Raw genomic sequence first — 15,308 nt, forward strand, 5'->3', positions numbered from 1 at the left:
TATGTGCTCCACATGAACTCGCTGAACTTCAGCTTCCAGTGATTTCCCCCAGTTTTCATTTGGCCTCGTAGGGCTTACGAGGGCCCATCCTCCTCGTACATTAACCTAGTTGCAGGCTTCCTGCACATACGTGCCAAGTGACCGCTGACGTTGCAGTTTCTGCAGGTATATTGCTGATACCTGCAAGCTCTGGCTGGGTGTTTGCCTCCACACCTCCAGCATGAGCTGGAGGCCCCGTTGTTGGAAACAAAAGGTCCATTAGCAGTCGATCGTCTCTGACTGTCTCTGTAACTGTCCTTAAGCGCACCATTAATAGGTGTTGATGGTCCCATTACTGGCCGCATTGTCCATTGCGATGTGTTCAGCTAGCCATTGTCTCTGTTGAATTCCCCCTTTGGGTTTGACTACATGCTGGGGCATGTCCGATTGCCCTTGTCTGCCTAGAGAACTGTGTGCCGCATTAACAATGTTGACTCCCTGGTCGTTTGCTGCATTTGAGCCAAGATTTTTGTCATACATCATTCTGGCCTCTTCCTCCCCTGAGATAAATGTCTGGGCTATCAGAGCCGCCGCTTCCAAGGTCAAGTCTTTGGTCTCAATCAGTTTCCTGAAAACCCCAGTGTGCCCGATGCCCTCAATGAAAAAAGTCTCGCAGCATCTCCGCTCTGTATGCATCTGTGAACTTGCATTGGCTCGCCAGTCGCCAGAGATCTGCCACAAAGTCAGGAACGCTTTGCCCTTCTCGTCGCCGGTGCGTGTAAAACCGATGTCTCGCCATGTGCATGCTGCTCGCCGGTTTAAGGTGTTCCCCGATCAACTTACTGAGCTCTTCGAACGTCTTGTTCGCCGGCTTCTCTGATGTTAGAAGGTCCTTCATCAGGGAGTACGTTCTGGATCCACAAACCGTCAGGAAATGAGCCCTGCGTTTGTCGGCCGAATCCTGTCCCAACCATTCCTTAGTGACAAAACTTTGCTGTAGTCTCTCAATAAAGTCGTGCCAATCATCACCAAAACAGTACCTCTCTTCTATGCTGCTAGTGGCCATGCTCGTGTGGTTTAAATCCCAGTTTCTCGCCGCCAATGATATGTCCTTACTATACATTATAAATGCACATGAGGCCCATACTTGAGAGAAGGTCACTCTGTGACCAGTTACCTTTATTACCAAGACCTCAAGTGATGAAGGTGGGTGGAGCTTCCCCTTTTATACCTGAAAATCCAGGTTAGGAGTGTCTCCCACAAGTTCACCCCCTTGTGGTCAATGTTCTCAAGGTGTACAACTTAGGTCAGCTTATACATGGGTTACAATGATAGTGGAATACATGACAGCATGATGCTGCTGTGGTCAGGCAGCCTGTCAGCATTGATGGCCAGGCATCACACTTAAAGATTGACCAGTTGCATGAGGTATTTCAGGGCATCCATGGATCCCTCACCATATTTAGGAAAGGCCAGATAGGAGGAGAACATCGGGAAGGAGAATCCCCCAAGTAAACAGCATATATGTCATTGTGGCAATCAGAAATATTGTGCAGGACTGATTTGCAACCATAGATCCACTTGACAACGGGAATATTGTTGCCAATATGCTGCTTTTAACTGAAATAAAAGCTGAAAATGCTGGAAATACTCAGCAGGTCAGGCAACATCTGTGGAGAGAGTTACCGTTTCAGGTCGCTGAACAGTCGTCGGAACTGGAAAACCGTAAGAGATGTAACAGATTTTAACAGGGGGAGGGGGAGGGGAGGAAAGAGGCCTGCTGTTTTTAATCTATTTTATATTATGTTTGAAAAATGTGCTCAGCTTAATATGAATTGATATTGTAATAGCTTGTGACTATAAGACTTTGAATGGAACTTTCCAGGTGCCAAGTGATTTAAGGTGGTTGTGGGGAAGGGAAAGGCTGCTCATTGGAAAATTGTAAGTGCGTTGCCTGCAGTTTTCTGTCCTTTTAACGTCACTGGGCGCAAAATCGCGGGCAAAGCACACCTGATTTTCTGATAAATCACTTGTTGCATGTAAGGCCCATCTGCTGGCACAGGTATTCCCAGTATTACAGCCTTACACTCGTCCTCAACCATTGTGACTTTGTACCATCTACATGTACTTGTTGAATTCCTGTGACACTGCTCTCATGCAATAATATGGATGGGACTCTCGCCTCTCTCTGCTAGTGCTGGTAGGTACCAGTCAGTGACTGGAAGTGCCTTGCTCTTAGCTTACCTCATCTGCAAACCATTCTCTGTGGGCTCAATCCTTGTGTCCCGTCTCTGATTAGTTTAGTTTATAATCATTCCTCCTCTCTACTCCACATCTGTGTATGACTTGATTTGCTCTATACTTGTTTTACTTCTGGCTTGGTTGCTATGCTACCGTGTTTTCTGTCAATTTTCCTCAGTTACATACTTTTTAAAAAAAAAAACAAAGTTGGGAATTCAGCCACTGTTGCTCGGCGAGCTTGCAACTTTGATTTTCCTCAGTGATGTAGGCACAAAATCCTCAATGAAGTGAAATTAGTCATAAACATAAGGTAATGCTAAAATCAGCAGTTGCATTTGTCGCCTTTGTAGAATAACATGATCACATGGTTCCTAGGTGGGTACAACAGACTGATCTATTTTTTAAGGCTTTTTTTTTGCTTGTGAATTATTCTGCCCATCAAGGTAACAGATCACTCCTGCTTTTTGACACCAGGTACTCTCAGGCTAGGTATAAAATGACCAGTTACACAGCATTGCTCCAGACAATAATACCCGCCCTCCTGTGTGGCTCAGGGATGTGGACCATATACAGTAGACACCTCTGGTCGCTGGAGAAATACCGCCAACGATGTCTCCGCAAGATCCTACAAATCCCCTGGGAGGACAGGCGCACCAACATTAGCGTCCTCGTCCATCCCAACATCCCCAGCATTAAAGTACTGACCACACTCGACCAGCTCTGCTGGGCAGGCCACAAAGTTCGCATGCCAATCACGACACTCCCAAAGCAAGTGCTCTACTCGGAACTCCTTCACGGCAAACGAGCCAAAGGTGGGCAGCGGAAACATTACAAGGACACCCTCAAAGCCTCCCTGATAAAGTGCGACATCCCCACTGACACCTGGGAGTCCCTGGCCAAAGACCGCCCTAAGTGGAGGAAGTGCATCCGGGAGGGTGCTGAGCACCTCGAGTCTCATTGCCGAGAGCATGCAGAAATCAAGCGCAGGCAGTGTAAAGAGCATGCAGCAAACCAGTCCCACCCACCCCTTCCCTCAATGACTATCTGTCCCACCTGTGACAGAGACTGCGGTTCTCGTATTGGACTGTTCAGCCACCAAAGAACTCACTTTAAGAGTGGAAGCAAGTCTTCCTCGATTCCGAGGGACTGCCTATGATGATGATGACTGCTCCCGACAATAGAGTGCAGAAATCTTTTCCATTTCTGACATCAGCCATCCATCTGATTTAGCAGAGTAAGATTACCAATTTAGTGCTAAATTATCAGCATTTTATCCTGTGGCCTGTGCCAAGACTGCTTGAACTCATTTGAGACAGGACCCTCACATCTAGCCCATCTAGCTCATATCTGTCTGGATTGAAAGTTCACAGAGATAAAAGCATGGTGTGTCATTGCATTCGGCTACTCACTTCCCACTCTGGAACTCTGAAGCTGAATTATGAAATTCTAAAATCTTCTAGACTCTTAAAGCTCCGATTTAAACCTAAATTGTCCCGTGGGAATGGGATGGGTTGGGGTCGGATACCCCATTTACACCCGGCCTGGTGAACACTGGGTGTAAAACGGGCGGGTGTGTGTTCAGTTAAAACTGGGGCTTCAATGTCTTTATAAAATGTGTGACTGTTTCCTGGTGTAGAATCCTGGTTACAAATGCAGTTTTAAAATATGTTTCCAACTTCGGTAAAAAGAGCTGTGCAGCTCGCCAAAATGTCAGGAGATAATCTGGGGTTCTCCCGTTCTGCCATAGTTTTAGCGAGTGATTGGCAGAAACTGCTAAAAATAGCTGTTTGCGCTGTTTTTTTCCAGCGTTTCCTGGTTTGATGCGGCGGCAAATCATGAGAATCCCGGTGATATTCTCCCCAATCTGTGGTATAAAAGGTATCCTGGTGTACTTGTAAAAATGTGTTAGTTTTAGAGCAGGTTTAATCTTTTGTCAATTAGTTTAATCTTTCAATTAACTGAGATTGTTTTCTCCATCATCACAGTCGAAAGGAAAAAAGCCCCTCTTCGTACAATTAGTGCTGGAGAACATCTGGAGTCTGTACGAGGCTGTAGTTGTCAGAAGGTAAGGAATTTTTCTTATGCCATTGTGTACGCACATGAATACGGGTGATTACTATCTGTAATTGCCTTGAGAACATATGATGCAGTCCAGGAATATTCCATGTTGTGGCGTTGCAATACTGGATGCACTGGTTGAGACTTCTTTCATATCAGATTCTCAGTTTTGGCAATTATCCATCTTCACCCTTAACATCCTATTTTACAAGCTAGTCATTGACCAAATCCTGAGGCAAGAGTTCCTTTGAAACAGCACAATCTGTAAATGCCACTGCTCTGAGACATCCTTTTTTAGGTCCCTAATTTCAATGCTTACATTGAATTTGGCCTCTACCTTGCAATCACGTCTTGCTAATATCATCTCAGCTAGTAAATGCCGGCAGCCTTGTTCATAAGAAATAGGAGCAGGAGTAGGCCATTTGGCCCTTTCGAGCCTGCTCCGCCATTCAATAAGATTGTGGCTGATCTTCTACCTCAACTCCACTTTCCTGCACTATCCCCATATCCATTGATTCCCTTAATATTCAAAAAGCTGTCGATCTCTGTCTTGAATATACTCAACCACTGAGCTTCCACAGCCCTCTGGGGTAGAGAATTCCAAAGATTCACCACCCTCGGAGTGAAGACATTTCTCCTCATTTCAGTCCAAAATGGCCAACCCCTTATTCTGGGACTGTGACCCCTGGTTCTAGACTTCCCAGTCTGGTTCCTGTATACTTAATCAGCCGGCGTGCAAAATTCCCACTTAGCAGAGTTTTGCACCTTGGCTTTGTCTTCTAAAATGCAGTAATATTGTGTCACAGTAATGTAACCAATGTTCTTGCCATCGACTATAAAACTGTCACTTGCGTTTGATTTCTGTTTATCCATTGTTCCCACATTCTGCTTTAATCAGTTTCTGGTCGCTATGCGCACTGTCCCATTTCATGCACTAGTTCTGCACAGGTGTCAATAATGTTTAACGTCATAAGTTTGGAAGTTAAGGACAACAAACCCTTCAATTGCTACTTCAGCGTCAGTGTTTCTGCCAACACCAGTTTTAGCAGAATGAGCAACAGTAAGTGCTTGCTTCATGCATGCTGTAACTCCAGAATTAGCGCACGTTAGTGTACATTTCACATGCGTGCTAGTTCTAACACCCAGAGCAAATTAATCACCCAAACTCAAAAATGTTACATTTCCTATTTCTTGGCTACGCGTCAGACAAAGTTGACTCGATTTTACTGGGAGGAGTAACTGTTCAGATTTGCAGCGTGGAGAAGTTGGTTTCTTGTAGCCAACCCGTGTCCTGACAAGCCATTAATTATTATATATTGGCTTGTGTGTGTGGCTAGTTCAAAAGAATGCTCTTCATACAAGTATGCACAAACAAAATGACATTATTGATATATAAAAAAGAAAAGGTCGAACAGGATTCATGTTGCAGCTTGGAGCTTAACTGTGGTTTTATGTGACATTTTACAGAAGGGTAAAGAAGATTATATATTCTGGCTGTGACATTTTTGTACTGCTGCTGATGAAGCATTGATACTAAAAATAACAAAACATTTCTGTACTATTATATATGCTTATTAAGAATAATAGTTAAGTCTGACAGCAGAAATTTTTGTGGCTTATACTCATAATAGTGAACTGTTCTGCTTCAGTGACAACTATGTAATGAGGACTGGCAACCACTATCTAAATCCTTAGTGGAAAAAAAAGCTTCTTTTGTTAAAACCTTGCACAGTATCTTATGTCATGAGGGAGTTTTTCTGTACCTAGGCTTCTTAATTATTTCAGGTTTTTTGTCTTGCATGTTGTTGTAACGGTGACTGGATTATAAAAGCTTGCATTGCAGGAGCAAAGGTCAGTTGCACTTCTGCTGACTGTGCACAATGACCAGTCTTAATCATTGACATCCCAGATGCGGTCTGGTGGAAACATAGAAACATAGAAAATAGGTGCAGGAGTAGGCCACTCAGCCCTTCGATCCTGCACCGCCATTCAACAAGATCATGGCTGATCATTCCTTCAGTACCCTTTTCCTGCTTTCTCCCCATACCCCTTGATCCCCTTAACGGTAAGGGCCATATCTAACTCCCTCTTGAATATATCCAATGAACTGGCATCAACAACTCTCTACGGCAGGGAATTCCACAGGTCAACAACTCTCTGAGTGAAGAAATTTCTCCTCATCTCAGTCCTAAATGGCCTACCCCTTATCCTAAGACTATGTCCCTGGTTCTGGACTTCCCCAACATCGAGAACATTCTTCCCGCATCTAACCTGTCCAGTCCCTTCAGAATCTTATATGTTTCTATGAGATCCGCTCTCATCCTTCTAAACGCCAGTGAATAAAGGCCCAGTTGATCCAGTCTCTCCTCATATGACAGCCCAGCCATCCCTGGAATCAGTCTGGTGAACCTTTGCTGCACTCCCTCAATAGCAAGAATGTCCTTCCTCAGACTAGGAGACCAAAACTGAACACAATATTCCAGTTGAGGCCTCACTAAGGCCCTGTACAACTGCAGTAAGACCTCCCTACTCCTATATTCAAATCCCCTAGCTATGAAGGCCAACATACCATTTGCCTTCTTCACCGTCTGCTGTACCTGCGTGCCCACTTTCAGTGACTGATGAACCATGACACCCAGGTCTCGTTGCACCTCCCCTTTTTCTAGTCTGCCGCCATTCAGATAATATTCTGCCTCCGTGTTTTTGCCCCCAAAATGGATAACCTCACATTTATCCACATTATACTGCATCTGCCATGTATTTGCCCACTCACCTAATCTGTCCAAGTCACCCTGCAGCCTCTTAGCGTCCTCCTCACAGCTCACACCGCCACCCAGTTTAGTGTCATCCGCAAACTTGAAGATATTACACTCTATTCCTTCATCCAAATCGTTAATGTACATTGTAAAGAGCTGGGGTCCCAGCACTGAGCCCTGCGGCACCCCACTAGTAACTGCCTGCCATTCTGAAAAGGACCCATTTATCCCAACTCTCTGCTTCCTGTCTGCCAACCAGTTCTCTATCCACGTCAGTACATTACCCCCAATACCACGCGCTTTGATTTTGTACACCAATCTCCTGTGCGGGACCTTGTCAAAAGCCTTTTGAAAGTCCAAATACACCACATCCACTGGTTCTCCCTTGTCCACTCTACTAGTTACATCCTCAAAAAATTCCAGAAGATTCGTCAAGCATGATTTCCCTTTCATAAATCCATGCTAACTCGGACGGATCCTGTCACTGCTTTCCAAATTGGCTGCTATTTCATCCTTAATGATTGATTCCAACATTTTCCCCCACTACTGATGTCAGGCTAACCGGTCTATAATTACCCACTTTCTCTCTCCCTCCTTTTTTAAAAAGTGACGTTACATTATCCAGAGTCGATAGATTGTTGGAAAATTATCACCAATGCATCCACTATTTCTAGGGCCACTTTCTTAAGAACTATCAGGACCCGGGGATTTATCAGCCTTTAATCCCATCAATTTCCCTAACACAATTTCCCGCCTAATAAGGATATCTTTCAGTTCCTCATTCTCACTAGACCCACCGTCCCCTAGTACATTCGGAAGGTTATTTGTATTTTCCTTTGTGAAGACAGAACCGAAGTATTGTGGCAGGCATGTTTGAGCTCCATGTAGCGGCTGGATGTGAGCCCGTGCTTGTCAGTTCTTCCTGGTTTTGGTAGGGCATTGGGGAAGTAGTGGAAAAGACTTTGTCACGACAGGCTGTTAGATACATAAATGAGTTGACGGCACAAATCATTACAAATGGGTATGATTTGGTGGCCATTACAGAAACGTGGTTGCAGGGTGGCCGAGACTGGGAATTAAACATACAGGGGTATCTGACGTTTCGGAAATATAGACAAGAAGGGAAAGGAGGTGGGGTAGCTCTGTTAATAAAGGATGATATCAGGGCAGTTGTGAGCGACGATATTGGCTCTAATGAACAAAATGTTGAATCATTGTGGGTTGAGATTAGAGATAGTAAGGGGAAAAAGTCACTGGTGGGCGTAGTTTATAGGCCCCCAAATAATAACTTCACAGTGGGGCGGGCAATAATAAAGGGAATAATGGAGGCATGTGAAAAAGGAACGACAGTAATCATGGGGGATTTTAACCTACATATCGATTGGTCAAATCAAATCACACTGGGTAGCCTGGAGGAGGAATTCATAGAATGCATACGGGATTGTTTCTTAGAACAGTATGTTACAGAACCTACAAGGGAGCAAGCTATCTTAGATCTGGTCCTGTGTAATGAGACAGGAATAATAAACAATCTCCTAGTAAAAGATCCTCTCGGAATGAGTGATCACAGTATGGTTGAATTTGTAATACAGATTGAGGGTGAGGAAGTAGTGTCTCAAAGGAGCGTACTATGCTTAAACAAAGGGGGCTACAGTGGGATGAGGGCAGAGTTGGCTAAAGTAGACTGGGAACAGACTAAACGGTGGCACAATTGAGGAACAGTGGAGGACTTTTAAGGAGCTCTTTCATAGTGCTCAACAAAAATATATTCCAGTGAAAAAGAAGGGTGGTAAGAGAAGGGATAACCAGCCGTGGATAACCAAGGAAATAAAGGAGAGTATCAAATTAAAAACCAATGCATATAAGGTGGCCAAGGTTAGTGGGAAAATAGAAGATTGGGAAAATTTTAAACGACAGCAAAGAATGACTAAGAAAGCAATAAAGAAAGGAAAGATAGATTACGAAGGTAAACTTGCGCAAAACATAAAAACGGATAGTAAAAGCTTTTACAGATATATAAAACGGAAAAGAGTGACTAAAGTAAATGTTGGTCCCTTAGAAGATGAGAAGGGGGATTTAATAATGGGGAATGTGGAAATGGCTGAGACCTTAAACAATTATTTTGCTTCGGTCTTCACAGTGGAAGACACAAAAACCATGCCAAAAATTGCTGGTCACAGGAATGTGGGAAGGGAGGACCTGGAGACAATCACTATCACTAGGGAGGTAGTGCTGGACAGGCTAATGGGACTCAAGGTTGACAAGTCCCCTGGTCCTGATGAAATGCATCCCAGGGTATTAAAAGAGATGGCGGAAGTTATAGCAGATGCATTCGTTGTAATCTACCAAAATTCTCTGGACTCTGGGGAGGTACCAGCGGATTGGAGAGCAGCTAATGTAACGCCTCTGTTTAAAAAAGGGGGCAGACAAAAGACAGGTAACTATCGGCCGGTTAGTTTAACATCTGTTGTGGGGAAAATGCTTGAAGCTATCATTAAGGAAGAAATAGCGGGACATCTAGATAGGAATAGTGCAATCAAACAGACGCAGCATGGATTCATGAAAGGGAAATCATGTTTAACTAATTTACTGGAATTCTTTGAGGATATAACGAGCATGGTGGATAGAGGTGTACCGATGAATGTGATGTATTTAGATTTCCAAAAGGCATTCGATAAGGTGTCACACAAAAGGTTACTGCAGAAGATAAAGGTACGCGGAGTCAGAGGAAATGTATTAGCATGGAGAGATAATTGGCTGGCTAACAGAAAGCAGAGAGTCGGGATAAATGGGTCCTTTTCGGGTTGGAAATCGGTGGTTAGTGGTGTGCCACAGGGATCTGTGCTGGGACCACAGCTGTTTACAATATACATAAATGACCTGAAAGAGGGGACAGAGTGTAATATAACAAAATTTGCAGATGACACAAAGATTAGTGGGAAAGCGGGTTGTGTAGTGGACACAGAGAGGCTGCAAAGAGATTTGGATAGGTTAAGCGAATGGGCCAAGGTTTGGCAGATGGAATACAATGTCGGAAAATGTGAGGTCATCCACCTTGGGGGAAAAAAAACAGTAAAAGGGAATGTTATTTGAATGGGGAGCTGATGACTCGGAGCGACAACCGACTGATCCAAGGACACTTCCGGCCTAAACATTGCCCGACCCCCAAAAAAATCTAACACCTGAATCTCGCTCGATTCTCCGCCCCATGGACCGGGGCGGAGAATAATCTTCAAAAGCAGTGAGTACACCTACTCTTAGTCGGGGGAGCAGAATTCCAGCCCCACTATCTTTTTCCAGAGGGGAATGTTTGAGAAGATTTGATGCTGTCCTCAGAAATTGTGGCTGGAGACATCAGCCAGGTCTGGACCATGACACATGTTTAAGGGAAGGAGGTGGTCACGTATTGAGGGAGAGGGAGTGGGACTAGCTGACGTGCTCTTGCAGAGAGCCGGCACGGGCTCGACGGGACGAAAGGCCTCATGTGCTGTAACCATTCATATTTGAATGTGAAACTGATACTGCAAATCCACATGGGAGGAAAAGTGGGACAAAATACTTACTTTATAATATAAATGACTAGAGATGAGAGGTTTTTGTGGAGACATGAACAAAGTTACTTGCAAGTTTTGTAAAGTTGTGGATAAATATTATTACTGATATAAAAACATAAGATATATCTATGATGCCTGTTTATTTCATTATTAGTGTAGTCTGTAATATCTTTAACCTTAGTTGGTCATGCAAAATATGACTTCAGTAAAGTTGCCATGCTATAGTGAGGGGAGCCCTGCTGTCACAGTTACACTGCTACAGGACTGCTGTAAACATCAAAGCCCACACTTCGTGTTTCAGACTACCCATGAGCAGTACCATGGGAAATCTATTTGTACGGAGTCAAAATTTGAAGTTCTTTGTTTGGCAGTGGTACTGCAGTACTGTCTTATGTGATCATTAAATTAATACATTCCAGACAATACTTACAGGAATTGTATTTCAGAGCCTTTTCCTGCAGTTTGGCATTTGCTAAGGGCAACAATCAAATTTAAACCTACCTGAAGTTGTTTAATTGTGTAATTCTCCAGTGACCGTGGCAGTGTACTGTGCTCATTTGCTCAATGATGTGGGACTGCTGGATGCCAAAATCAGCAATACCCTGACTTCAGCACTGAGCTAAGCATGAAATGCAAACAACCCCTCTTTTTGTAAGTGTATACTGCCCTCTGAACAGCCTTAGTTTTATGCGTTCCACAAGATGAGAATTTTTTATGAGCCTCACCTTGAATATGCCTTTAAGGAATGAATTGTGTATGTGTGAAAAAATAGTAATCTTTTGCCTTGGTTTCTAGGGACAAAGAGAAGATTGATAAGATAGTAAGTTCATTGGGTCTAACTATTCTACCTCGTGATTCACGTCACACGGATCCTAAAGTGCACCTTAATGCCATTTGTACTCAATGGCTTCCCATCTCCCAGGCTGTGTTGTGTATCCTTTAATTATGTTGTTTAGTTTTTTTGGGATTTTAATGTTTAGCAATAATAATGCATGATTGGCCAAACTATTAGTGATTGTGATTATGACTGCTGATGAATTCATCTGTATAACCTAAACAATGGTAAGCTAACTGAAGTATCGCCTTTAATAAATTTAACATATAAACTACAAAACGATCTCGCTTCAGTTTTAAAAATAGGGAGACGCGAGTGTGATGTAGTCCATTGAAACTCCAGCTCAGTTTTGAGCTGTTGAGTTCAGGCTTCCAGTGAATAGTTACAGAAGGGCATTGAAAGAATACTTCTGGTAAGTTGCCTGATTCCTTGACCATCTCTCAGTAGGGTTTGGTAAAGGGCTGGGAAGAAGAAAATACATAACTTCCAAAACCAACACAAAAATGAGAGGGACTTGTGTAATGTCAAGAGAAATGGGGGCCGAAATTGCCCCTTCCCTTAAGGCCTGTTACTGCCAGAAATCGGTGGCCACGCTGCAGAGTGCAATGGCCATTGATTTTCTGTGAAATGGCCACCATTTTGAAAATTCCGCCCCTGTGGTATCCCGGCAGTGACCCGCTCCCCCCACTACCTGCCGATCCATCCTAAGTATGTCATCAGAGCATGAAATTCTGCCGAGAAAATCTTGCTCCTGCCGCTCGGTGCCACTGGCAGCTATTTCTGTCGGTGCACTTAGCTTGGAGTACTTGCAAAATGGCGGTGCGGCTGCCATTAAAGGGGAGGGCACACTGCTGCGGCCGCCATCTTTCTTTTTTGTCAGCCGACTGCCATGTCGGGCCAGCAATTGTGCCCCCGAGTTCAGCTGGGCCGCTTGGCACCTCCTCTTGCCAGTGGGCCTAATTAAAATAATCGCAGAGTTCGCAGTGGCTCTCCCCTTTCAGTGAAGGGGAGAGATGTGGTGACGCGGCACCGTGATGACGTCATCAGCGCTACGCTGATGAGTGACAGCAGCGGCCGCTCCGCCCGCCCCCAATTTCTGCCTCTCTAGTGTGCAAACTTCCGCTCTCCGCCGCGCTTCCTCCCCCATTATGACCGATTTCCAGTCCGCTGGAAAAAAGAGCGGAATTTCACACACGAGGCCCACCACATCTACCGCGACAGTCGAAACAGGGCAAGTGCGGGGGGCAATTTGTTTTCACTTAAGTCTCACGCACATTAATTAAATTGATGTTTATAGTTACATAAATGAGTAAAACAAATGGCATCCATTATGAAGGAGAGCACCATTTTAAAATAACCATCAGTAAATAAAGATCGTCTTGATCATTCAAAATGACAGAAAATCTGGGATCTGAAACTTAGAAAATGCTGAGCTATCGAGCATGTGTGACTGCTTTTGATCTTCTACTTCACTGGCTTTATTCCATCCTGTGGTGGAACTTAGAGGAGTTTCTACTTCCATTACTTCACTGTGCCAAATAAATTGGGAGCACTCCATCATATTTCATAGTTCAGCAATAAAATCAGCCCCTAAGGCAACTAAAATTGAAATTGGTTATCCTTCCTAATATCATTCGTGTACTGTGGTCTGATGATGGATTCAAAAGCTTGTGGGTTTCAAGATATAAATGATCATACTGTTTTCCCCCAGTGTGTTTCAAAAAGTGTCTTCTTTGGGTAGCTTTAGCTGCAACAAGGCTGGGTTAACATGTCTGGGTTAATTGTTAGACTTGGTTTAGGCTAACTCATACTTAGTTTGCAAAGACAAGATAGTATTACTGGGTACTTGTACCAGGTGTGATTGGTACTGCTAGATAGGATAGGGCAAGGAGAGCCAGGCTGTAATTCAGCTTGATGTGCTGGGGCGTGCCCATTTGTTGCATTGGAATGTGAGAGTGAGCATCGATCGACCTCGTGATGCACAAACACTCTAGGTGCACAAAGGTGTGTTCATAGTAGTCCGTACTAGTCCAGAAAGGCGGTATAAGAACATAAGAAATAGGAGCAGGAATCGGCCATTTGGCCCCTCGAGCCTGCTCCACCATTTAATAAGATCATGTCTGATCTAATCATGGACTCAGTTCCAGTTCCCTGCCCGCTCCCCATAACTCTTTACTCCCTTATCGCTCAAAAATCTGTCTATCTCCGCCTTAAATATATTCAATGACCCAGCCTCCACAGCTCTCTGGGGCAGAGAATTCCATAGATTTACAACCCTCTGAGAGAAGAAATTTCTCCTCATCTCAGTTTTAAATGGGTGGCCCCTTATTCTAAGACTATGTCCCCCAGTTATAGTTTTTCCAATGAGTGGAAATATCCTCTCTACATCCATTTTGTCGAGCTCCCTCATTATCTTATATAAGTTTCAATAAGATCACCTCTTATTCTTCTGAACTCCAGTGTGTATAGGCCCAACCTACTCAACCTATCTTCATAATTTAATCCCCTCATCTCTGGAATCAACCTAGTGAACCTTTTCTGAACTGCCTCCAATGTAGGTATATCGTTCCTTAAATATGGAGACCAAAACTGCTTTTATATTCCATCCCCCTTGCAATAAAGGCCAACATTCCATTTGCCTTCCTGATTACTTACTGTACCTGCATACTATTGTTTTGTGTTTCATGTACAAGGACCCCCAGGTCCCTTGGTACTGCGGCACTTTGCAATGTTTCTCCGTTTAAATTATAATTTGCTTTTCTATTTTTTCTGCCAAAGTGGATAACCTCACATTTTCACACATTATACTCCATCTGCCAAAATTTTGCCCACTCACTTAGCCTGTCTATATCCCTTTGCAGATTTTTTGTGCCCTCCTCACAATTTGCTTTCCCACCCATCTTTGTATCATCAGCAAACTTGGCTACATTACACTCGGTCCCTTCATCCAAATCATTAATATAGATTGTAAATAGTTGAGGCCCCAGCACCGATCCCTGCGGCACCCCACTGGTCACTGTTTGCCAACCGGACAATGACCCATTTATCTCGACTCTCTGTTTTCTGTTAGTTAACCAACCCCGTGAGCTTTTATCTTGTGCAGTAACCTCTTACGTGGCATCTTATTGAATGCCTTCTGTAAATCCACTTTACTGTATAACTCAGTTGGTCAATAGCTCCTTATCTGGTCTGTATTTTCTGTGTGAGGGATTTGAATAAGGAAACTGTTAATCCTCTCGATGTTTAAAAGAAAATGAATATCAAGGAAGTTTTGGGTTTAAAATAAAATAATTGAATATATTGAAAGAGGAAATGCAATGGATGTTGTGTATATGGATTTTCAAAAGATGCTTGATAAGGTTCTGGATAAAAGGCTTGTTGATCAAATTAAACCACGTGACATTGAAGGGAATGTGGCGGAACAGATAGGAAGTTGGTTAAAGGACAGAGAACAAAGTAGGGGTTAATGGATGTTTCTGGGCTGGAGGAACGTCGTGTTGTGTCCCCCCAGGGGTCAGTATTCAGACCCTTGCTGCTCTTGATATATGTAAATGATCTGGACTTGAGAGTGGAGATTCAATATGAAAATATGCAGATGGCACAAGAGTAAGAAGGCTTGACTATTGCTGACGAGGACTGTGAGTGACTTCAGGAGGACATACACAATTCTATGAAGTTGGTAGATTGGGCAGGTTGATGCCAGGTTAAATTTATTGGGAGGAAGAATAAGAAAAGGATATATATATTAAATGGAAAAACTTTGAAAGCGGTAGAGGAGCAAAGAGACTTAGGGGTTCAGATACATATCTTGAAAAATAGAAGGACAGGTTGATAAAGCTGTGAATAAAAAGTGGGAATCCTGGGTTTTATAAATAGGGGCATTGA

At 43.6% G+C, this 15,308-nt stretch overlaps 1 protein-coding gene across 3 annotated transcripts in view; it reads left to right on the top strand.

Moving 5' to 3' along the window:
• The window catches only part of efl1 (elongation factor like GTPase 1), a 372,345-nt gene that overhangs the window by 90,912 nt on the left and 266,125 nt on the right, over window positions 1-15,308 (top strand). For all 3 annotated transcript variants that reach the window (XM_070858673.1, XM_070858675.1, XM_070858674.1), the window contains exons 9-10: window positions 4,206-4,285; window positions 11,384-11,520. In XM_070858673.1, coding sequence (XP_070714774.1) covers window positions 4,206-4,285; window positions 11,384-11,520 — 217 coding nt within the window. The remainder of the gene's footprint in view (window positions 1-4,205; window positions 4,286-11,383; window positions 11,521-15,308) is intronic.

This window comes from Pristiophorus japonicus, chromosome 17, assembly GCF_044704955.1.
Source record: "Pristiophorus japonicus isolate sPriJap1 chromosome 17, sPriJap1.hap1, whole genome shotgun sequence".
Lineage (NCBI taxonomy): Eukaryota > Metazoa > Chordata > Chondrichthyes > Pristiophoridae > Pristiophorus > Pristiophorus japonicus.